The sequence below is a fragment of the Corapipo altera genome, unplaced genomic scaffold (assembly GCF_003945725.1).
Source record: "Corapipo altera isolate COAL_440 unplaced genomic scaffold, ASM394572v1 49, whole genome shotgun sequence".
Classification (NCBI taxonomy): Eukaryota; Metazoa; Chordata; class Aves; order Passeriformes; family Pipridae; genus Corapipo; species Corapipo altera.
In genome coordinates, this window is record NW_020884879.1 from 20,732,818 (window position 1) to 20,757,704 (window position 24,887).

At 40.6% G+C, this 24,887-nt stretch overlaps 2 protein-coding genes and 1 long non-coding RNA gene across 3 annotated transcripts; 1 reads left to right on the forward strand and 2 right to left on the reverse strand.

Moving 5' to 3' along the window:
• Window positions 1–3,214: 3,214 nt before the first annotated feature.
• Window positions 3,215–7,557, reverse strand: LOC113944947 (myelin P2 protein-like). Its single transcript, XM_027638676.1, has 4 exons — window positions 7,406–7,557; window positions 5,753–5,925; window positions 5,386–5,487; window positions 3,215–3,475 (listed from the first exon to the last, which is right to left on the reverse strand). Exons 1-4 carry the CDS (start codon window positions 7,476–7,478, stop codon window positions 3,425–3,427), a joined length of 399 nt encoding a protein of 132 aa, XP_027494477.1. The 5' UTR covers window positions 7,479–7,557; the 3' UTR covers window positions 3,215–3,424.
• Window positions 7,558–12,873: 5,316 nt separating this feature from the next.
• LOC113944991 (fatty acid-binding protein, adipocyte) lies at window positions 12,874–16,231 on the reverse strand. The gene is made up of 4 exons (XM_027638802.1): window positions 16,088–16,231; window positions 14,721–14,893; window positions 14,398–14,499; window positions 12,874–13,106 (listed from the first exon to the last, which is right to left on the reverse strand). Exons 1-4 carry the CDS (start codon window positions 16,158–16,160, stop codon window positions 13,056–13,058), a joined length of 399 nt encoding a protein of 132 aa, XP_027494603.1. The 5' UTR covers window positions 16,161–16,231; the 3' UTR covers window positions 12,874–13,055.
• On the forward strand, window positions 15,121–18,827 carry LOC113944992. Its single transcript, XR_003526907.1, has 3 exons — window positions 15,121–15,460; window positions 16,541–16,711; window positions 17,636–18,827. It is a non-coding gene; the product is annotated as an uncharacterized LOC113944992 (long non-coding RNA).
• The last annotated feature ends 6,060 nt before the right edge of the window (window positions 18,828–24,887 follow it).

Genomic DNA, 24,887 nt, shown 5'->3' on the forward strand with positions numbered 1-24,887 from the left:
TTACTGTGTAAAAAAACCAGCAAATCTGTATGCTGGACACCTAGATGTGTGTGAATTCACTTTACAGGAATACCGTTGTCCCCCAAATGAACTCTGAACTTTCAACTTCCCTTGTCCATTTCCCCAAAGAGAGACAGTGGTGTTGCCTTTACTTTCAGCTCCTTTCCATGTAGAAAAGACTATGGTATGGGGTATGATATCCCAAGTTTAGCTATACAGTACCAGGAGATGCTTTGGCATACCTTGCCCAGTCCAAAGAAATGGCTTTGGTACATGGAGTCCAGATGCAGCTTTTATTTGATTTCAGTGTTCCTCACGAGAGCACTGGGGCTGAGGCAGACTCTTGCAAACGTAGCTTGTTTCTCCTTCCCTGGGAGATGTCAGAGAGGGCAGAGGCAGGCAATGATGTCTGGGCTGTAGCAACTGGAGGAGGAATACCCCTGCAGGCATTTCCCACTGCCTTGGGAGATGCAGGTGAAATGAGGTGGGACAGAGCCTTACAGCACTTGCAGGAAGAGTGGCTGATGGGAGAGGAGTGTGACTGGGGTACTCTGAAGTCAGCTGGGATTTCACTGCTTGGGGTGGGTGCTAGATCAAGTTGATTGCCTTAAATAATGCTATTTACACGTCAGCATCAGGTTACTGATATTTCTAGGTTAAGTGCATACTTAAGTCAGGGAAATGGCAAATGGACTTGTTTGTCGATTTGAAAGCACACTTCAAGACACAGACATTGTACCTCAACCTAGATATTCATTCCAGAAGTATCTGACCCACGTAAAAAGTTGGGGAAAAAAGAAAAAATCATTTACAATAAGACATAAAAAAGACCTTGAGACTGCAAAATTTGTATTCCCCCCAAATTCTCCTGGAGATCCCTAATATTGCTTTACAGACAGCAGTACCCCAAAGCTCTCTATTTCTGTTCTGATTTGTACCACCTACCTTATTGTTTTTGCCTTCAACACTATCAGTTCTGTTGCACTTTTCCTGTTTTGGAAAGTCTCCAGCTCTCATGACATTTTTAAGTGACCTTTGTATGGAGAGAAAGTGCCAAATACTAGGATCCTAAACAGCGTATCCGCATTTATTTAGGAACTTAAAAACCCAAAGCTATCGTTATTTTAATGCCAAATCTCTGGAAAAATAAATGCAACTAAAATTTTCTTAAGGAAAAGAAGAGGGAGGTGAGTTATGTCACAGGAAAGGAAATGACAGTAACTAAATAAATGAAGGCTAGGTGAGCAGTCCTTTGCTTTTATTCTGTTGCTGTTTCCAGATCTGGAAAAACTACAGTTTGTACTGAAATGAATATTTATTTCCTTTGCTCAAGGAAATAAAAACCTGAAAACTAATATTTTATTAGAGAGGAAAATTTTCATTTAAGCTCAAAGAAGCATTTACAGGTTACATCAGCAAAAGCAAAGGAAATACAGATCTTGTTTACAGAACTATAGCTTCTCCTTTGCCTATGACTCAGGGGTGGGAGACAAGTTCTGCTCAAAAGGTTCTGGACAAGTTTCGCCTTCCCAGAGCCAGGCTGAGGCAAGCAGCTCCAGCAACCTCTCTGGGACCTTGTTGCACTTAAAGGGGAGGGAACGAAGGAGGTGCAGAGCAAAAATCCAGATTCACAAGTTAGTTTCAGGCAGATTCTGAGCTGTAAGAAATGTGTCTTTGATTCTCTGTTAAAAGACTAGGAGAATAATCTAGAGGGTCACATGTAAAAGAGTTCACATTGTATGTTGTTATGAAAACCTGGTGGATGATCTTCATTTAAAATACATTGTTAAATCTGTTTGCAAAAGATGATACAAGGAGTATCATTCTACCTCCATTCCTTGTTACAATCACTGAGGAGTTGGAGTCACTGAAACTCCAATACTCACAGAGGTAAGTTTTAATGGTAAGGCTCAATATGGGGGATTTATCCCTCCATCTATGTTAGAGACCAGGATAAACTCTTCTTTAAAACTACTGTCGAGAAATCTCACAGCCTTCTCTCATAGCTCATTTTTTCTAGGATTCATCCATTTGCCTTCTGGCAGCTGCCTGCAATTAGTTTGCATCTAAATAAAAATGTATCCAAAGCTGGGCCCAGGCTCTAGCTTTTCCAGTAGTGGGTAGAGAAGAAAGGTGACCTTTATATCTCACATTCGCATATGATATCCATCTCTTCACTCTCTGCTTGGCCAAACCAATTTAGATTCTGACGTTCAGGATCTGTCTTGACTTTGAGAATTTGTGTTCTTACCTGTAAACCCAGTAAGCAAAGGTTCATATCAGATCTGCAGCTTCTAATGAGCCAAAATAAACACACACACCTTTCACAGTTGCTTTAACCTCACAGAGGAGGCAGGGACAGCCCTGCATGATGGCATGGAGGCAATGACAGGGAATGAAATACTCTGCGTGGTTAGTGTGAGTGTTGTGGTGAACACTGGCTAATGGAGGCAAAAATTAATAAGTTCCTACGGTGCTTTTTTTGTTAAATAGATTTCCAGAAGCCTACCTTTTTTTTTTTATTGTCTTTTCCTTAGATAAAGGTAGAGTAAGTGCAATGGGAGGAATGAACAGCTTAGCTACTCAGCAGGCTTGATAGCAACCTCTACCCAATGCAACAGTTGTATGTGCTTAATATTAAGCATACAGTTAAGTGTTGTATTGAAAATAGCCTGGTTTGCTGAACACTTTTCAAAATGAAGCCCTCTAGCCTTAAGACTTCTGGAGTCCATTCACACCTGCTCCACAACGTTTCACAGGTTTATTTGCTCTTTTGGCAGACAAACATGGAATATATTCCAATTTTTTTTCCCTCCAGTAGCTGTTTTCTTCCAAATAAATATCAGGATACAAAAAATGGTACTGAAAGAAGTATAAACTTTTTGGGATGACTATGAAACAATGATATGCTGAAATCATAAGGCTAAAACAATAAATCATACAAAATGTCAAAAATTGTACTGGTGAAGATAATTTCCCTATTGGAGCTATTCAGCAATAAAATCCTTTGCAGAAAAGGAATATTGAGCCCATGAGATGATATTTTTTACACATATCAAGGAAGCAGTGTTAGCTCTCTCTCAGTTATGGAGTACTTGTGTTTCATTATTTTACTCAGAAATCATCTGACCATTTATACAGAAATGATCAACAGAAAAGACAGTGCCATTCAAGAAAGAAAACTTAAATCATTCATCTGGAGCCAAACACTCTATTTTCTGTGTTGAGAAACTTTTATTGGATCACCACAATATTTTGGATTAGTTACACTATGGCTCTGAAATATCAAATTATAGTGTAGACATTTTCCCAATACAAGGAAATAAGGAAATAAGAAAATAAAGAAGCACAGTGAATGAGGTTTTGGTCACAGAACTAAGCTGAATTTTAAGAGCCAGTTCCAGTCCAGTGCAGAGAAAGAACTTCACACTCTTTCATAGACTCTAGTGCAGACAACTCCTTTCATGGCACATTCCTAAGGCACAAAGGAAAAGATTAATATAAGGCTTTTGCTGACACAGGTGTGTCTGGTGCAGTAACATCTGAAGTCAGTGAAAATCCAGATGTCACGTTTTACATCTTCACATATTTACAGAATTTTCAGAGCAAACAGCAAAGCTATATTGCAAATGGAGTTGCTTCTATTTTAACAGCTTTAGACTTCATTAAGCAGCATATAATGACAAAAAGATTGCAAAATTAGGGTCATCTTCCACAAACAAATTTATCTTCTTTGGTATTATTGCTGGCTTGACAGAAATATTAGCCCCACCTGATGATTATAGCATGGCCCACGAACACTTTCAAATTTACAAAGCTGAGGGTTCTTTTGTGTATGGAAGCAGAAGTAGCCTGGGTATTTCAGAGGTCAAGCTTCTGGCCTAAAAAACTTTGCCCTTCTGAGTCACAAAATATTTCTCTTGACCCTCTCACCCCAAGGCCTTCAGTGGCTGCTGGTGACTCACAGCCACAGGATGCCTGTGACAAAGGCAACGGGATGTTGAAAAAATACCTCATCAGTCTGCAAATGATGAAGTCTCCTCCACAAACCTGATGAGGTGAGGGGTAGAGAGCAGGACACTGACAGAAGAGGAACCCTACCTCTCTGGTCTATGAAGACGGTTTAATGATTAGAACAAACTTGCACAGAAATGCAGCCGTGAAGAGATGCAAAAGTAAATCATCCTACCTAAAGGGAGGCTACAAGAGAGGTAGAGGCAGACTTTTTATAGGGGCATTAGTGACAGGACAAGGGGGAATGGCCCTAAAATGAAAGAGGGTAGGATTAGATTGAATATAAGTAAGAAATTCTTTTTTGGGAGGATGGTGAGGCACTGGAAGAGGTTGCTCAGAGAAGTTCTGGATGCCCCATCTCTGGAAGTGTTCAAGACCAGGTTGGACAGGAGTTTGAGCAACCTGGTCTGGTGGAAGGTGTCCCTGTTCATGGCAGTGGGTTGGAACTAGAGGATCTCTAAAGTTCCTTCCAACCCAAACCATTATATGATTCTAATTAAGAGAGCTTATGAAAAAACATTGTCAGAACAAGCTAAGATGTAAAGGTGTAAGGCTGCTGACTTCAAACAGATCTCAAAAATTAGTTCAACTCCACTCTTTAAAAACTTTAATGAACAAAGTACTTTATTTCATTCAAAAGTGAAATATTAATTTTACTAGTGACCCTGACAACTAGGGTCCCTAAAATGTTTTATCACCCTGGCTTGGCCAATCCATGGCTTCCACATGGCTGCTAGAGAAAGGAGCATGTAATGCAGGATAAGAAACAGCCAGCATTACCCTTCCCAGGGAAAGACATGGTTCCCTCACAGCAGTTGAGGGAGTGGCTACCGAGATCTGCCAGTTTCAGAGTGGCTACCGAGATCTGCCAATCCCTGCTGCAGGGGCACAGAGCTGATGGCTTTCACACACTATACCTCAAGAACCTGTTTAGTTCACTCGGCATGCTCATGTTCAACAGCAAACAAAAGTGTGTGAATTGATGGGCTTTAGTGGAAATAGATGTGTGAAAAGGTGCAAAAACAGTTTTCTAAGGTTGGACAGGCTCTGTTCCAATTATAGGGAAAAGAGCCATTCCAGGGTTTTTCATATTTCACAAGTTTCTACTATTTCAAAACCTCATTTGTTTTAAGAATAATAATATTGAGAGCAGTAAGAATGCTGTCAATTTATGTCAGCTCTGCAACTATAGTCACTTTAAAGACAACTTGCTGTATGGAACAATATTTATTTCCTTCCAGCTTGTTTTCTGAGCTTGGCTCACTCCTTCTGCTTCCTTGATAAGCCTAAATTGATACTCTTTTTAGAGAAAAACAACCTGAAGGCTGCATCCTTCTGACCTTCATCAGCACACAGGGAACATGAACTTACCACTACCATTTTCCCATCAACCAGTCTTCTCTTTATCGTGGTCTCTTTGCCATTCCACTTCTGCACTTGCACCAATGAACCTTTCTCCAAGTTTACGACGCTCTGCAAAGGCCAAGAGAAGAGTTTCAAACTGTAGTCTGAGCTGTGCAGGTTAGAGTAGCAATTCACTTCAGATTTGGCAAGATATGCACTCTTGGTAATGACTAATGACACAGTAACATTAGATTCAGCACCATACTGTTTCTTCTTTCAGTGCTTTCTGTGAACAGTTTGGAAAACTTATAGTGCGCTAAGGAGGTAAGAAAAGTTCCTCTTGGTGTTCTTCTAGGAGATGTCCAGACCACTCAGAGATTATCAGACCCCTTACCTTGACTTTCCGGTCATCTGCTGTTGTTTCATCAAACTGCTGGCCCAGTTTGAAAGAGATTGTTGTATTTTTAAATGTGCTTTCAGTTCTGATGGTTACTATGTCTCCTTTCATACTGATGATCACATCAGGCCTTGCCAGGCCGCCCAGTTTCCGGGTAGCTAAGCCCACTCCTAGAAATCAGAAATAAAACTATCATTACATTCTAGAAAGCAAGAAATTCAGTATCCTCTCATGAATCTTCAGTGGAAGAATAAGAAACAGTTTCTTCTTGAATACTTTAATGCCTGATTTATACGAGACGCTAATTCTTCAAATGTGGAAGTAGGAATGGGAACCTCAGTGTTCAGAGGCTGAGGCAATCCCAGCTGATAGAGTGTACCTTCAGCAAGAAGTCAAGATATATGTGGTTATACACCTGGGCACATTTAACTATGAAGAAACATAATTGTTTACAAATCCGTGTGAATATGTGTAAAGACAGAATAGATAGAAAAATTCGGAGGAATGGTCTGTTTCTCGATTGGTCTGTTTCTCATAAAATCTTGTAAGAATCCTTTTAAAAAAATTTTTTGATAAACCTAAGAATTTGCCCTTTTGTTGACAGCTGCATGAAAGAAACTGGAGACTGAACTGTCAACACACTGGTGCTTGTTCAGTAAAATATAATGAAGACTGGGCAATTCCTAGGTTGCTATCAATGCCCCTTAAGGATCCTTACATCTAAACCTCAGTGAGAACTACAAGTATGAAATATAAAAAAATGTCAAGGTGTAAGAGTGAAGAGCTACAAAGAGCTTCAGGGAAATCCCATGTCAGAAGCCATTTGTATTGCCTAGTGCTTTCCAGCCCAGTTCATTCCCTACATGTTGTGAAGTCTGGGGCAAGTAGGAGTGAAGGCCACTGGCAGTGTATCCCTGTTTTATAAAAGCGGAAAGAGGATAGCTGTAGTTAGTGCCTTGCTCAGAAAAAAAGATCTGTATAAAAGGGTATAAAGTTATCCTCAAAGTGTAACACTATTTGCAGTAATTATTCTATACTAAACAATTCCATTGAAACATTCAGAAAAAATATCTGTAGCTAGACTTTCATCCCACATTCACTCTGGTTAACTAATCAACTGCAATTCTTCTGTTATTCAATCTAACATTTCAAATAAAGGGAATCAGTGTCTCAGTGAATCATTTATATAGTAATAGCAATGCAGTAGCTAACTGTCTGTGTACTTGCTATATAGGAATGAAGCCAGCATTAAAATGAAAAACAATGCCTAATTTATTGCATTCCTGGCGTTCTTCAGTAACAGAAAGATTCATTCATAGGATTTAGAAACTGAAGTGTCATGAGATATCAGCTCCATTATATGTTGTAAATTATCACAAGACACGAGTTTAACAGTGCAATCAAGAGGAACATAAAAAATCTACATCTCATGACAGAAAAACAAATTATATCAGTTCAGTTAGATAGAAGTCCATTTATTACAGTAATACATCACCTACCTTTTCCATTTTAGATGCTAAAGGAAAAATTAAATTACACTAGAAAAGTAATTAAAGTGTTTTTGTGGCCAGGAAGAAGGCACATCTATGGGCAAAACACTCCCAAAGGAAACCTACTGAGAAAAAAAAAAAAAGAAAGAACATTTCTTACCCAATTCTTTCATATAGTCATCAAAATTCTCACTGGAAACAAGTTTCCAGGTTCCCACAAATCGGTTACACATTGTACAGCCTTTGTGAGGTGTTGGTCCTGCAGAGAGAGGCAGTGGCCACAACAGCTCTTGTGGGAGCCAGAGAGATTGTGTGCCCAACTCAGATCTCGCTGGCCTCCTTTTAAAGAGGTCCAGTCCCTGTGGAAGTCAGGAGGGGCCAATAGGAGAGGCAGTGCCCAGGCAAGACAATGTGCACCTTGTCCAAGGCAGTCGTGCCAGTACCAAGGCTCCGGGTGACGTCTGCCTCTGTTTCCTGCACTGAATACATCAAGACACTGAAGGCACGTGGGGATGGGGATGGGACGTTGCCACTGCACCCACAGAGCAGTCAGGGAACACTGCAGTAAGGGTGTACCAGCAGCAAGTATAAGTAGAGGAGCACTGCATCCTTATGACATCCAGCTCTGACTGTTCTCCCAATATTATTGCCCTGCTATCACCATATAGGATAGAAATCTGTAATGATCATCCCATCCAACTGCCCAACCAATCAAGGACTTACTAAAAGTTAAAATGTTTTGTTAAGGGTGTTGTCCAAATGCCTCTTACACACAGACAGGCCTGGAGTTTGACCACCTCTCTAGAAAGTCTGTTCAGTGTTTGACAACTCTCTCACTAAAGAAATGCTTCCTAATGACAAATCTGAACCACAATTGACACAGGTTTGAACTATTCCCATTCATCCTATCACTGGATATCAGGGAGAAGAGATCAGCACCTCACACTTCACTTCCCCTCCTCAGGAAACAGTAGAGAGTATTACCACTATTGTCACTTCTGTGCTGGTAAGATAAATCAAAGCCATGTGGATTTTGGGAAGAAACTGTTAAGAAGCTGATGTACAAAGTTGTTTGTGGGGTTCTTTGACTTTCATGATCCATCCTGGAAAGGGTCTGTGGGTTTTACCATTTAAAGGTAGAACTAAATTATACTGCTTTTCTTCATCAGATAAATGATCCGAAGCTGTGGGTTCTTCCCTGCACATATCCCAGGCAGCATCACAAAAAGAAGAGGCAGCCAATCTTCACTGGCTCCCTTCTGCAACTGGGTATATCCAGAAGATCAGTGTGTCAGTGGAGATCAGCTCTTGTACTTCACAGATGGATGGTATGAAAAGGGGCTAGGTCTTTAAAGTGCTTATTCCTAGTTCAAAGGTCCTTTGACGAGAGGCAAGCAGATTTGCTGACCTGGGAGGAGGGAATATACTGCTCTCTTTTTGTCTTTATGCACATGAATAGTTGGTCTGTCACAGAGTTAAGGGAAGATTTCAGTCAGCACAGTCATATAAGGCATTGCATTCAAGTGTGTCCTGCTATTGTCAGATTTCCCCAATGTTCCCTGATGCCATGAAGAGACTCCACAGGCTCCTTGCATCCATGTCTTCCTCGTACTGGGGAGCCCTGAACTGGACACAGCATTCCAGCTGTGGCCTAATCAGTGCTGAGTAGAGGGGAAGGATTATCTCCCTCAACCTGCAACACTCCTAATGCAGCCCAGGATATTGCTCACTGTCATTGCTGCCAGGGCTTGTTCCTGGTTCATATTCAGCTTGGTCCACTAGGACCCCCAGAACCTTTTCTGCCAAGCCAAAATGGAAAGATTGAATAATTTGAGTTTTGAGCATTCAAAACCTTTTTTTTTTTTTAATCCACATTCAGAACTATTGTCTTATGGTTAGTAAAAATCAAACATAAAGAACAAATCCATAAAACATATGTATATTTGACAGTCAGGAATTTAAAGTATTGTAATTCAAGACACCTCAAACTATCTGAAACTACTTAGTGCAAGACCATGTCAGATGCAATTCTGTCCTTCCTCTTCCTAAACCATCTTCCTGGAGAAAATTATTACTTGGTACATGTAAAGATTAGAGTATTCTTTCTTACTTGGGTAAACAATATTTACCTGTTTGTCTTTTTTGTGTGATTACTCTTTCCGGATTATGGCCACTCTTCAGCTCTACATTGTAAGGATGAAGAGACACTGGGATTATAGGTTGTGGGACCAAATTTCTTGTATTTAGGGTTGAAAGAGTGAGATGGAGCTACTGGTGGGCCAAGGAGGGTGAGATCTGCATCTTGTCTTGAAAGCCGTCATAAGCAAGAAAGGGAACACACTGAAACAGATTAATAGTCTGGGAAATGAAACTATTGTAGTCTTTGGATTATATTGTGGTTATGGGGAAATAAGAAGGTCTTAAGTCACAGATTTTGGTTGTATGCAAAATGGTTTTATCCCGTCAGTCATAACATCAGTAGGGTAAGCTGAGCAAAACTTCCCATTGCTGCACAGGTCTAATGAAACTGCAGTGCAGTGAGGGAATCTCTAGAGTGATTGAAAATGAAAACAAGGTAAAAAAGTAGGAAGCAGATGTTATATCTGTACTACATAAATAAATGTAATATGTAAATTTGAAGGTGTTGTCCACACAGACCTGTTCTAAAACAGAGTTGCTTTATATCACATTTTGTGTTAAGAGTACCTAGCTCTTTTATCCAGTCTCTGGAAATGAGAAAGCTCCTCCTAAGTGAAACTATCTATTATTTCTAAAGAAATAATATGAAAATATTCTACCATTGCTCCTCAGGCATTCTTTGTTCTTTCATTTAATTGTTTTATCCGCATAAAGACACTTTACAAGACAAGGCTGATGCCTTTGGGAAATAAAAGATGATTGGGGTGTTGTAAAATCAGGCCCCAAGAAATTCAATAAGACCAAATTAGTCAGAATAGAACAGCTACACTGCAGTACCAGTAATCTTAAGAACAAAAGTGACAGAGAATTATTTATGCAGACAAAACCCCAGTCTTAAGCAGTCTCAAACAATGTCGACATTGCTACCATCTATCTCTGTCACTAAGAAAAATCAGTGCTTTCATTTAAAGGACTTGCAGTTTGGAAAGAACAAGAGCAGGGAATTCTAACTCAGTAGAAACAGTTGTGGAAACCAACCTTTTCTTCAAGTTTAAAGGGAAAAAAGTGTCAAAAATTGTAAGTACATGTGATAAGGTGGAACTTTGATTCCATTTTTTGCTTACAGTTGGAGTAAAACAGGATTTGAAATAATTGAACTTGGAGATTGTGAAGCAGCACTAGAGATGAAGGTAAAGCTTGATAAAAATAGTGAACTAAAAATTCAGAGATTATTTAGAAATAAAGGTACTATTTAAAGAAATATAGAAAGTAAATTTATCTCAATTTCTTTAAAGGAAATATGATCTGGGCAAAGTCAGTGCCAAAAATAGTCTAAATTAAATTCCCAGGACAGCAATGAAGAAAACCAAAATAAAAGGGGAGAACAGAGGTCAAAGAAGGACTTGCTGTGAGGGCACCAAGGATGTTTTAACACTGACTCTATGGAGCTGAAGGATCAAGTCCGAACATGGTGCCTGCCTCTTCCCAAAAGCTGCATTGGAGAGTGCAAATAGTTTCTTGTTTCCTTAGCTGGAGCATCCTACAAGACCAGGACATCTGGGGCCAAGGGAATGAGTCCAGACTGCACTGTGGATATGGTGCTTCACTGGCCAGGATGCAAAAGTCCTTCGAGTTCTTTCCAGTGGAAACAAAGAGTTAAAAGAAAAAACATAAAAGTGACAGAAAGGTCAGTGCTCAGAATAAACCTTGCTTGCTCTTTCTCATGAGCTGCTAAAAAACTGTGGGTGTGAGTTCCCTTTCTCTCTTGTCGTCTCAGTAACCTGTAGCAGTGATTGAATATGCTTAGGGGCAAAGATCTCCTCCTCTGTCCCTGCTAAAATTTATAAACAGAATGCCACTTTATTGAAATTTCCAAGAATTGAAGTTTTAAGTGGCTTGATTCATTCACAAAGTTTGAATTCACTTACCAGGTACAAAAATAAATGGTGATGCTTTCAGAAGAGATTACCTGCCTCTGAAATATTAAGCTGTGAATGTTCCACTTGTGACTGTTGGCTGTATTGAGAATGTAAGATTTCTAGAAAATAAAGGCTGCTACATGAATACTGGTAATTTGACCTCTGAAATACAGTATTTCCAGATCTGTGGGCAATGGGATTTATTTAGTTACGGGCTGTTTTTTAATGTCTATATGTAACCTATTTAAGTCAATGTTTCTGCTTCTTATAATCATCTCTCCCATGCAGATTTTCTACCACTAATCTGTAACTGCTGTTCTTTAGGTTGATGAGGCTTCACAAGCAATGAAACCAAAGTTAAAACAGAGGAGCTGTTTGTTCATGGCTCTTTCAACATTTCCTTCAGGATTTACTGATAGCTTTTTGGAACTGCTCTTAAACTACTCCTCAGCTCATGCAGAGTATAGAAGTCCCTTTTCCCTCTTTAGTTGTATAAGCAGTGCAAAAACTTGGGAACAGTTTGAGTCATGCAGAGGAAAGTTCAAGTGTATGTGAAGTCTCTGCTGCATGGTTGCCTCTAAGAGCTGACCTCAGGAATGTCAGGAATATGAGGAATTTAGTTCACAGATCCTAATCGCAAAGCTTGAGATACGGTCATTTCCCTATTTAGTGGTTAATGCACATATTTTGAGATTTATTTTCCAGGTTTTCCCTAGAACTCTCTTTTTTTTGTTGTTCTCAGTTTGAGTCCTCCCAGGTGTAGAAATCATTGCTTCTGTGGATGCAAAGTTTTGAAATAGGAGACCAGGCCTATGAGCATTAGAACAAGGTAGTTTGAAAATAAGCAGAGTTGAAAACATGGTGTCCAAAGGGCTTTACATCTAAAGAGGCTCATGTTCCCAAGACTGATCAAACCTAATGAGCTAGTAGAAAATGTATGTAGGTAATGAAGGAGGTTGTAGCACTAGCAAACTTGTACAGGCTTCTAGTAAACCTGGGAGTACTTTTTAAGCTATGATTCTTAATTCAAGGCTTTTTGTCTAATATAGGACAAACTGAGATGTTAAAGAAAAGCACATTAAAAAAATAATCACAGATGAAATCTACAGCAGCTATAATTTCACTCTTGAGGGAGGAAAAGACAAGATCAAGCCACTTCAGATTGTCCCTATCTTTAAAATTTTCTGCATTTCTACACAGAGGAAGCCAACACTGGTCATCCACAGCATCCACAAGCATCCATAGGTCGTCCTTCTCCCTGCCCCAGGAACAACAACTTTTGCTTGAAACCAAGAGCAGCCCCTTTATTCCCCTGGCTGTGCACAGACTCCTTGCAGTGGATAGCCTACATGCAGCACTCACCAGACGATGTTTCTCTGTCCAGGTCTACATCTGTCACTGTCACACAAGTGCCACTCACTAGATTGACTCTAATCTTCTTTCTGTGGTGAGATGGGTCACATTTACTGTGTGGTACTGCCTTTCACACAATGCTTTCCTGTACAGTACCCTTCCCCATAATACATCCCCCCCAAAGCCCCTTTCTGACAAACACCAGCACAAGCACAGGTTGTAGAAAGCAGAATATTTTATTGAATAGGCACAACAAATTAGACCAGCTGCATGTAACTGCTTTGGGATATATCTGAAAAAAGTACAGTTCTCTTTAAAACAGATTTGTGGAGTTTTTCTCCTTTGGTTAAGTTGTTTTTCTCCAGCTTCAAGCATTAATCCTGTGTGAAGGTGACTTCTTCACGCTTTTTCATAAACTCTTTTGCAGGAAACATTATTCATGGTGCATTCCTGGAAAGAAAGGTAAATTCAATCAGCTTTTAATTCTCACTAAATGTTTGTTAGTCAGAAGGTAGAGAAGCACTTGTCATTGGGAATCAGTGTAAGAAAAATGTGCATTTCTCCTCCTCTAATATCAATTGTCAAAACAGTGAAACTCAATTTTGAGATCTTCAGAAACAGAAGTCTAAATACAAGTACAGGACTGAAAGAACATTAAAGGACTACTTCGGCGACCTCCAGGAGAGTTCTAGTCTTTTAAAAATCTCTAAAGAAGGCTCCTAGTGTTTCTATGGAGGGTGACTGGACTCTGGAGCTGGGAATTAGCCTTTTTTCCTTTCATCTTTTGCAGCTGTGGCTTGTCTTCTTCACACGTGTGCGTAACGCATGCACACACACAGAGCTTTCAGACTTGCAGCTGTTGGTGTCAGCCTCTGCATGTTAGGCTCTGTCTTCATCTGTTTTTCTGTTAGATCAAACTCTGTTTTATTCAGTCTTTCTTAATAAAGTTGTTATTAAAAACTATTTCTGTTTCTTCTCCTCTGGTCTCTATCCAAAGAAATTTAAATATTAAATTTATGAACATATTATTTTTCCCTAGGGGAGGGCAGAACTCTTTGGGAATTTCATGTATGTGTATCATTTTGCAGCATGTAGGAATCTCAGCTGCCAAAAATGAACACAGTTTTAGTCCTCTCCCAGATTCTTCAAAGTGTATTTCCTAAAACTGGAGAGCTGTGCTGGGAAGCCCTGGACTGTAGGTGGGCCTTATTGGCACCAAGTCAAGCACAACAGTCTCTGACCAGATAAAACCAATGAACAGAGCTTGGACACAGGTTTCCTTTTTAGCTCAAACATCATATTATTGACACAGTTGTTGATGATGCATGAGAGGGTTCCCACAGATAGCTGTTCAGCCTCTGCTGAAGATGAACTGGAGAGTTCTTACAACGGATGCACTTAACATGGATGTTGCTAATGCTTCCTTTATACTGTCCAGGACTTAGAGATTCTGATATATGAAAATAAAAATTTCCCTCACAGGGATGTTGTTTTTTTTCTCCCTACACTTTCCTAACTATGTCTTGCTATGAATGGAGACAGGCACCTCCATACCATTCCATAAGTTTAACAGCATTTCAGTTCTAACCCACACTCCAGACTCATTCAGAGAGGCTTCTCACCAAGTGCACAGAGCCCTTTATGATTCTTTTCCCTTTCCTTTTGAATCCAAAGTCATGCATCAGCCAAACATGAATTCTGCATGCTGAATTCAGTGATTAAGTAAAAAAAATGAACGCACCACCACCAGGTTTCCATCCACCACTTTTCTCTTTATGATGGTCTCTTTTCCATCCCACTTCTGCACCTGCTTCAGTACGCCGTTGTCTAGGGTTATGACATTCTGCCAAAGGAAAAAAAACAAAGTGTGGCTGTTTCATCAGGCTGCTCTGGGCTGAAGAGAAGACTATCTCCATGTCCAAATGGCACTGAGCACAAGCATTCATAACAGTCTTACCTATGAAGGCAGTATTTCTACACTGGATGTCAAAATCACAGCTCTGCCCTCCTGCACCCACATCCCATTTCAGAGATGTATTTGCAAAGTGGCATTTTTGAACTCACCTTTGTTTTTCTGTCATCTGCTGTGGTCTCATCAAACTCTTCACCCAACTTGAAAGAGACCTCTGTATTTTTGAAAGTACTTTCTGTTTTGATGGTTATCATATCACCACTGATGCTGATAGTTACATTGGGCTTGGCCACACCAGCCATCTTCCTGGTAGCAAACCCCACACCTATAAATAAGACAGAAATTTTTATCTCTGCTCAATGTTTTTATCTTATGTGTTGCAAAAAAAAAAAAAAAAATCAAAAACCTTCAGTGCTGTTTCCCCTTATTGCTTTCTGAATTTTAATAATTCTATGTTGCAGATGTTCCTTTGTAACATCTCAATAGCTTGGAACTACTATAGACCAAGTTGGGTGGGTTGATGTAAGGAAATTCTCTACTCTGTCATTGTGAAAATAGTGTGAACACCGAGACAAGATTTAAATGTTGGATTTTTGCACATGGACTTGTTCAGAACAACTGAGATAGCTTGTATTTTAACTTGTATGCTAAATGTAGCTAAACATAGATAAGCAGAAATATACCACAGTTTCCAAGCCTCGAAAGCAATGAAACAAACAAACAAGGGGGAAAAAACGCAAGAACTGTTTAGATTTATCAGCGGCTAGGCTGAATATAAGGAAATGATTAAGAAATAGCTGGCAATGGTTACGTCCTGAGCAAAATCTGGAGTAAAAATTAAGAGTGCAAGAGTCTCACTCTCTGAAAGCTTTTGGGTGCTGCATAAGTCACAGTGAGTATTTTACCCCTAATCTGCAAAAAACTCCCAGCTTTTTACCATGTACTAATTGAATCAGTGCAGGTTACCCCATGCTTCTTCCATACTAACAGAATGTCGAAGACTTTTAAAGCCCAATTTTAAATTTAAGCAAGAAGCTTACACCTTTAAAGAAAGTGTTAGACATCAAATCTTTGCAAGTATCTGCATGAATCCATGCAATTTTCTTTGTTAATATTCACTGGAGGCAGCTGCAGAGTTTCATTCAGTATAATAGCCATGGCAATTAATTGCTGCCTCAGTCCAGTAACAATGTAAAGTTGTTTGGGTGTGTTGCTTTTAGACATAGAGAAGCTTGCTGCTTTCCAGCATCACACCAATTTGCATGTCCAAGGACAAAAGCTAATTCATGCATGCATAGACTTGGTTTACCTGAAATTATTCCTCTCAATCAAGGTTTTTCTACTTTATAGTAATTTAGTACCGCTAATTCAACAGCTGAGTTTTCCAGTTAAAGACCATCTGATCAAAATAGTCGGACTAAAGCTCCCTTGACAAACAACATAGCCAGAAAAAACAAATAAAGTTCAAAATTGATATTATTTCCCTGTCCCAGATACAATTCAAAATAACAATTCTCACCCAGTTCTTTCATATAGTCCTCAAAGTTTTCACTGGAAAGGAGCTTCCAGGTGCCCACAAACTGGTCGCACATCTTGTCGGGCTGGAAAGATGTCTTCCACAGGTTCAAACAGAAATGCAGGACGGGAGGATATTATGAGCTCCAGGAGATGAGGACTTATGTTTAAAAAGGAGCCGTGGCCACATGATGTTCTGGGATGACCAATGAAGAGGGAGTCCCAGTACCCAGTGTTTTTCTTCCTCCCCTACCCCTCCTTTGCCAGTAGGTCATAGTGTTATTATTCATATGCCCTTACTAGCACAAAGATCACTGTCTGTTTTTATTTAATTATTTTTGTCATTTAAGAACACTTCACCGTAAGGGCAAATAATTAAACAGGCTTTCAGAATAAAAAGGTAGGCACAGCCCGCAGAGGGTTATGTTCTCTCCCACACTCTTTTCTTTCATTTCAGTCTACTATATCAAATGGACACAGCTCAATTCCTAGACTGTAAGATGCAAAAGGCTTGTTGGGGTAATTTAGTTTGCTTTCTGTGCACCTGCAGTCGGAAATTTTCTCCAGAGAAGCACAGAATTACAGGAAGAAGTGGATTTGGAGCAGAGAGTGCTTGTGGCTGTAGAAGGTAAGGCAATAAAATTTCTTCCTTGATTGGGATATCCTTGTCATTTCACCACCTGAATCAATTGAACAATAGGTCTTTAGTCTGTGTTTATGTGATGAAGAGAGGATATGGGGCTCTGTGAGAAGAAAAGTAACAAGACAGAGGATTTCTCTCCCTTTTGCTCCCGTGCTTTCTGAAGACCTATGTCCCAATGACTAGCATTATGAGTAGTTATGGCATAAAGATAGACTCCAGTATTGACCTACAAAAGTCCCAGGACACTTCATTTGTTTTCTGTTTGTGCTGATCAGGTAAAAATCTGTTTGAGGCAAAGTGTGTACAGGCCTGACATAACGAGGTTCATCTTGACTAATCCCCAAAGCTCTGTTGCATCTGTATCAGAAAGCAGTCAAACAATTTCTTAGACTTTCCTTTGGCTGTGATGTGCTATTCCAATGGCAAAAAGCATCTAATAAGTGCAGAGTCCAGCCCCTGCAATTCTCTTTATGTGGATTTCCAGGAATTGCTCTGCTGGTTGCTAGGCATCAAATATTGCAGTCCACATATTTGTGTACTTGGTGTCTTTGTAAGTAATAATGTTATATAAAAATTATTTATAAAGGGTTGCAAGATCATAGGCATATTTGGAGGGGAAGGAAGGTCAGGAGGACTCCAGTGCACCCTCCCGCTCAGGTACAGTCACCTCTGAGCTCACACCAGGCTGCTCAGGGCTGTACCCTTTTGAAGCTTGGAAAACTCCAAGGATGGAGACAGTACAACTTCACTGGGAAACCTGCACCCCTGACCATCTGTCCTCAGGGGGAGAGGATCTCCTTATCTTCTCTCTGAACCCCTCTGCTTTCAGCTTTTGTTCATAGTTTCTCATCCTCCCACCATTCATTGCTGTGAAAAGCCTCACTCAGCTCCTTGGTCTCTTTCCCACAGGTGTTGAGAGCTGTTGTAAGCACTCCCAAAGTTTAACCAGGATGAACCACCTCAGTGTCACAGTTTCTTTTCACAGGACAAGTGCTCCAGAGCCCTGAGCATCCTGCAGACCCTCTGCTGAACTCACACCAAAATCGATGCAGTACTCTGGATACAATCTATTGAGTACTGAGATGACGGGAATAATCATGTCCATCAACCTACTGGTTGTACTTCTGTTCATACAGCCTAGGATGTTTTTGGCCCTTCTGCTGGCAGGGCTCAGCTCACTGACCATCAGGACCCTGAGAACCTTTTCTGCAGGGCTTCTCCCTAGTCAGTGTCCACCCAGCCTGGATTGCTGTGAGAACTGAGTATGTTTGTACATAATTAGTTATCCTTTTGTGCCTTTAAGATGGCAGTCTATGGCAAAACTTATTCTTTTTTACCTTTTTTATTTTTTTTTTCCTAGAATAGCTAATCTTAGATTTGGCCTATTTGTTTTTGGGGTTTTTTTTGTTGTTGTTTTTTTTTTTTTGCATATTCATCGACTTTGGGCTAATCTCAAAATAAATAAAACAATGTTCTAATTATTGAAGATACTGATGCCTTTTCTGGTTGCTTTTCTCACAGTATCACATGCTCAGGTCCTCTTTAAAAGGAAACTCTGAGGGGCTTTCAAGTTTGTGTCATTATCTTGAGTATTTTTACTTGGCACTGTTGGCTTGGGAAACACTACACTGTGTGTGAGCAGTTTGTAGGAACATGAAAACTCAAATCCAGCAATTAAATAATGAGAACTGAAAGTACCAGGTGAGGATTGCTGCAATGCCCTGGATGGAAAGGATGTGATCTGGAAGAACTCAGTTCCTGTTCGTACTTTTCCTGCCTTTTGGGAGCTGTTGTGTGTGTGGCTTACTACAATTAGCATTCATTTCTTTGGAGGGGAAATAGGGCTCTTATGTTCAAAACTATAGCCTGGTAGGGGGAATTGCCTTCCTTTGGTGTTAACTGCTCTCTGCAATGCTTGCGCTGCTAGAAGACTTTTTTGGGAAGGTCGAAGCACCTTTCCATGCAAATCAGTTTGGAGCAGACAAGTGCACCCTCTGTATGCAGACTATATTTAAGGTGAATGCAGTCTATATTTAAGGTGAATCTGAGTTAATTGTAGATATCTTGCAAATGTGATAACCAAAAAATGCAAGAAGAAAGCCAGTTTATGGCTTGACTTGTTTGTTTACTTCAAAGCAAGCAGCTATCTGGGAGCATGCTTATGAGTCTCGTTTGGAAAGTATCTTACCAGCAGTCTCCCTTCCCTCAGGAAAGACTTTCAATGACAAGAGATAAACTCGTGGCAATGATGTCATCTAATACAAATCACGCCTGCTCTCTGGGGCAAAGGCCCCAGATCAGCCCTGCTGATAAAGACTGAAGTTTTTAATGGTCATGAAGAAAGTAGTATGACTTCTAGGCCTGGAAGTTTAAGCAAACCTGTGATTCATGTCACTTGCAGAAGTCTCTTGCCAGCAAGAGCTGGGCAATCTGGCTAAACAGCCCTGTGGTCATTGGCACTGATGAGATCTAATACCACCAAAAGAAAGGGCATCCTCAAAAGAGTAGAAACTTCCTTCAAATTAAGCAGAAATTTTGGAGAAACCACAGCAGGTAAGAGGTAAACCAAGAAAAGGAAGCTGGTGAGGGTCCAGCACAGTGAGGAAATGCTGTAAAGGAAATTTGTCTCTTAATCCAGATACGAACTGATGCAGCTCAAATCTACAAACAACGATACACTGTCTGCAATGTGGTTTCGAGGTGCTGTGACCTTTGAAGATAGTTTCTGATGTAGGAAATGTAGAAGTGATCACAGATCACAGAATTCTGTGATTCTGTGAAGTGGAACAGCAAAGGAGTAGCTTTGCAGGGGAAAGAGTGGCTTTGCAGTGGATGAGAAGGTGGTGATTATGGGTTAACTCTTATTCTGTGAGTCAGATCATGGCAGAGATCTACTTGAGATAAACTCCTTTTTACAAAAATAAGCACAATAGTAACCTCCTTCTGGCTCTTTTGGGCTTGCAGGAGGAATGACGCTGCTTCCACTACAGTATGTGAGAAAGATGTTTGTTCCTGTAGTGAAGGTCTATCACTTAGGACAGCTTTTAACTGAGGACTGTGCCAAAGCTTCCCTAGTACTTTATCTAAGTATGGAATTATCAAAGTAAAAATACAGCTGACTCTGCAGTGTGAAAACATAAATTAACAATTATCACTATTAGCAACACTGTTTAAAAGAAGAGTTCTTTCTTCAGTTCCTTCTTGTTCCAGAAGGGCAACAATGTACAAGTCCTTTGATTGCTGTGGGTATTGAACTGGTGGCTACCAATGAGAAGCAGCGTATTGGCCTTACACACTTGTCTCCATAGTTCTGCTACTCTTTGAATCAAAGACAGAGATGAAAATGCATCCATGCTCAGTTCTACACCAGATGCCATAGCAGACTATCAGCCTGTTAAGAATGACTTCTGTTGAAAACTTCCTTAAAAGAAATGAAGCCTCTATGTGGGGTTACTAGTGGTAATATTCATAGTAAGAAAAAATACATGTTCTTACCAAAGCTATTAAAGATGGGGATTTTTCTTTAAGCAGGGAAGGAACTGCAGCTTTGATACAAGCTTCCTTGATGCAGTAATACCTATTATTTGATGCAGTAATACCTATCATAGCAGGCCTCATGTCAGGAGGGAGGGACCCCGTCAGAATATCTGGTACTGCTGCAACTTTGACCGAAGCAAAAAGTTTTCTTAATACTTGTCTGGCTGGATACCTGAGTGGGAGTCTCTTCTAAGGCCCCAGGGTAACATCAAGAAAGGGAATCTAAAGCTGAAGAGCAGACAGGAGCAGGTTAAATAATGCCCATCTCTGCTCACCCACTTGCTACTTTCATTTCTGATTAACATTTGAGACAGGTGAATTGCCTTAGACTTCTGCTTAGCCGGGAAAAGGTATAACTAGAGCTTCAGTACTCATGATGCGAGGTACTGACTTTACAAAGTACTGACTTCAGTTGGTTTGAAAGTTCAAAAGGCCAGTTGATTTTCAGTTGTATTTCAGTGGTGGGGAAGGAGGTGAGCAGGAAAAACAGCAGGTCCTTTTTCCTGTGCTCAGTCCCCAGCACCACACTGATGTCCCCCCACTCATGACTGTGGCTTCAGACCTCAGTCAGGACTGAGGGTACTATTGCAAATGGTCACTTTGTTGAAGGAGTCAGATTTGCCAGCAACAACAAACCACTTGTTAACCCATTATACTGCTGAGATGTGACATTTGTACACCTCAGGCTGGTGTGCCCCAGCACTTGATTTTTTACTTTTAGTGATTCTACATTCTTGTATTTCCTCCTGAACTTTAGCCCAACCAGTGAGTCTCCATGTGCTTAAATATATTTCCAATATCTGAAGGTAGGACTGTGAAAATTGAAACATCTAAAAGGTGTTTCTTAAACACTAAGCTAAGTTTGTGATACTGTTAAGAACAGAAATGAAATCTCATACCTCTGAGGCATAGTGAGATCAAGCCCAAAACAAAACCTGCTGGTTGACACCATCATCTTGCAATTAAAATATGCATAATTATGTTTTCTGAACTTGCTTTAAAGAGGAAGAAAAAATGCAGATATGCCTGGAGGGAATGGTAAACCCTCATGATGACCCTTGCCTTCACATGAGAGTAGGGTTGACAGCTGAGATGCTGCCTTTTCTCAGCAGATGGCATGGCAAAAATATATGCTCTCAAACATCTGTGGCTCATGCCAGGGGACTGCTATTCCTGAGGAAAACCCTGAATTCTGGAGCAAGGCCATTGGCAGTGTGAATGCCATCAAGCAGTGTTATGAATTGCACAGAGTGACTTCAAAGGAATATCAGAAAAGTAAGAAAGGAGGAGTATTTGCATATTGGGTTTGTTGTTCTTTTACACTCCAATGAGAAGAAATGCAGGTACACTAGCTCCTACAGGCTTGCAGGTGATAGGCTTCCAGAACATTAACATGGGCATTTCTGTATAAGAATATTCAAAATATCATAACTCCACCTCATATATACTGTATTCAGGAACTGTTACAGGGAGATCAGTGATAAATCTAACTTCATGACTTATAAAGGTTTGTATGAGAGAAGTTCTTGGTTTGCTGGCTATAAAGTAGTTACTGCAGATGTTTAATGTTTCTAACTACCTACCGATTTCCTTTGCCTGAAGAACAAGTTTAAGGTTGTTGTCTGAAGTTTCTGATGCTCAAATCTGTCCAATTCTTTTTTAAGTATGGTACAAGTCTTACATCTAGCATCAGAGCTTTTCCTCTTGAGACTACAGAATGAAAGTCAGCCTTTTTTCTGAGTCCCACTTTATCTTGTCCTTGGGCTTCATTTCCCTGGACTTGCCTCAGAGTACATAAATAACTTTTCTTCCTTCCCTTCCTTCCCCATGTTTTCCTCCTCTTCCCCCCCACAAAAAGAAAAGGTGCTTTTCTTTTCTTCTTTTTTTCTTTCTTAACTTTTCTATAAATTTAATCATTGCAGCGGACTTGCAAATGAAGAAAGCAATCCATTTCTCAAAGCACTTTCGGATTTCTTCTAGCAATTTGAAGACTTGCTTATGTATGTATGGCCAGTCTTCGCAAACGAAGATTTGGGAAAGGTCTTTACCCTTTGAGCCTGTGCAGTGGATTTTTTAGGTGAGACACAGTGTGCGCTGAACTGAGCCCACCCTTTAATCCTAAGGTTCGTCTGCTGGGGCTGAGCAAGCTTGGACAGTGGCAGAGAGGTCCTCAGGATGTAGGTTTGTTTAGAGTGACCTTCTCTTGGATGGATGGCCTTACAGGGCTGACGAGCTCCATCTGCCTAGGGGAGTTTCCCTGACCGGGAATCGAATCCTGGCTGCAGCGGTGAGAGTGCTGCATCCTAACCACTAGACCACCAGGGGTCCCCTAGACTTGCTTATAATGTTCTGAAAACTCCTTTGTAGTCCTTCTCCAGATGCTCTTCTGAATTATTCCAGATCATTATGCTGAAACCTTCTCTTAAAGCATCCATCTGAACAAAGCATTGAGACTGTTGGTTACATCTGCTTTTGGACTGCCCAAGAGGACTTCATCCTGACTCTGCCTTGTTACTGTAGCATATGATACTACCTGTCCTATTTCCATGTGGTTCTGCATCTAGAATTCTTCCACTGTTTGTTTGTTTCTTGCTAAACATTTTTTAGCAAGCTGAGGAAAAAATCTTCAAATAAAAATGACAGACTAGTGCACTTTGGTAACATGTAATGTTTTGTAAATTTGAACTATTCCTATCAGCAGTTGTCCTTCTCTTAACAGTTGCCCTCTTGTGAAGCAAGAACATTTCCAGAATTTCACTTGTGTCTAAGACAGCAAAAGAAAGTATAAGAACAATATTTCAACAGGACTAAAAGAATCCTATTCAAAGCATTTAAGGTCTGCTGAACCTGCACTCTGAGTAAATATACATGTTTTTTACAGCCTTGTTTCTGCACGTCTTCATTCTTCATTGTGTAGTTTATAGCTAGCTATGCTTTTAATCTGACAGTTTGCTCTGAAATTTTTCAGAGATCTTGTATTTGCCAGAAAGCTATCTCTTATTACAGGTGCATTTGGACCACAATCAAAGACCAAGTGCTCTAGGTAGAGGAAAGTAAAAAAATCCAAGTATGAAATGCCCTGAGTTCAGACTGGAAGCCTAACCAAAAACAGCCTTCTCCCTCTGTCTGTGGCTGAGGAGCTGGTGGGTGTGAAGGCTGGTAGTTCTCTGGCTCTCTGCAGTGCTCTGCAGCTGACTGCTGCCCCTGGGCGCTGCCAGCTGGAGGGAGGGAGAAGAAGCCAGCAGCTGCTGCCCAGTCACTCACCTTGCCTGGTCCAGTGCCTTCTTACAGCTGCCTCCACTGCAGCCTTGCCACTGAATTCCACTGTCACTGCCAGTCTCATTTCACCTCATCTTGTACCAGATAAAGTAGGTTGGGAATCAAAATTATCTCTGAGGAAAGAAATGCAAAGAGTTTTCTAAAGCAGTCCATTACTCCTGCCCTTCCTGCTCTGGACAGTTGTCTTGCCAGGAACTAGCCAACATTGCTTATGTTTGGCATGTAAAAACTCACATCACATCTCCAATGAGGGAGTGCCTCTGAAATGTGTTACTTAATGTCAGGTAGTAAACCAGATCCCACTCAGGATGCTCTGAAGGGACTGCAAGCACAGGGCAGCTTGCACAGGGAGGATGGAGTTTGCCACCATAAGTGCTGCATCCCTCCCAGCAGGCATACTCAATAGATGTAGGCAGCGTATATCCTTATGGCTCTTGGTGACCAAATCCCTAACCATAGCCAAACCTTAGTTTTGGCATACAGAAGGTCTCTAAAGCTGCTAGTGACAATAATAGCATCCAGCTGAATCCTAAAATGGACATGTAGCCCAAAAATTACTTTAAAATGCTCTATGCCCTTTACTTTCCCCTCTGGAGGATCTCATCACATCTGGCAGGCATGGGAAGTTGTTAATCTCTATTGGAGATGCAAGGCATGAGGCTAGACACATGCTCTTTTTTTAAGACAGTTTCTTCCTCCACCCCTGCAGGTGTGGCTTCCTTGTTCCCTGATATCATTCGAGTCTTATTGTCAGATTATTTCAGATGAACATAACTTAATTGTTTTTATGATCTGATATGGTTTTAGGTTGTACATATCACTGTTCTAAGACTACTTTCTGCATTAGTTTTGTTAATGTGAACTTCTAGTAAGCCAATACTAACTTGCTGAAATTGTACTGAGGTATTTTAAAATCTCTTCTGTCATTTTTTAATTTACTGACTGGCTTATTGCTCCTTCAAACTGCTCGCTACATTTAAGACATGACTGTGACACCTTGGGCACAGCCACCAAATCTTGAAGAAATTCCCTGCAGCTGTAGCACCTCAGGTTCTTCCCCTGCCTGTATAACAGAGAACAGAATCATTTAGGTTGGAAAAGACATCTAAGTTCAGCCTTTGACCGAACACCACCTAGACCATAGCACTAAGTGCCACGTCCAGTCGTTTCTCGAACACTTCCAGGGATGATGATTCTACCACCTCTCTGGGTGGTCCATTCCAATGTTTAACAACTTTTTCCATGAAGAAATTCTTCCTGATGTCCAACCTGAACCTCCCCTGGTGCAGCTTGAGGCCATTTCCTCTTGTCCTGTCACTTGCTGCCTGGGAGAAGAGGCCAAGCC

Excerpts from the sequence above, each read along its gene's own strand:
- LOC113944947 (XM_027638676.1), bottom strand. The coding sequence starts at position 7,478 with ATGTGTAACCGATTTGTGGGAACCTGGAAACTTGTTTCCAGTGAGAAT. Across the intron at positions 5,488-5,752 it reads CAGATGACCGGAAAGTCAAG|AGCGTCGTAAACTTGGAGAA; the intron begins GTAAGGGGTCTG and ends TGGCCTTTGCAG. Across the intron at positions 3,476-5,385 it reads TTGATGGGAAAATGGTAGTG|GAATGTGCCATGAAAGGAGT; the intron begins GTAAGTTCATGT and ends TTTGTGCCTTAG.
- LOC113944991 (XM_027638802.1), bottom strand. The coding sequence starts at position 16,160 with ATGTGCGACCAGTTTGTGGGCACCTGGAAGCTCCTTTCCAGTGAAAAC. Across the intron at positions 14,500-14,720 it reads CAGATGACAGAAAAACAAAG|AATGTCATAACCCTAGACAA; the intron begins GTGAGTTCAAAA and ends TTCCTTTGGCAG. Across the intron at positions 13,107-14,397 it reads TGGATGGAAACCTGGTGGTG|GAATGCACCATGAATAATGT; the intron begins GTGCGTTCATTT and ends CTTTCTTTCCAG.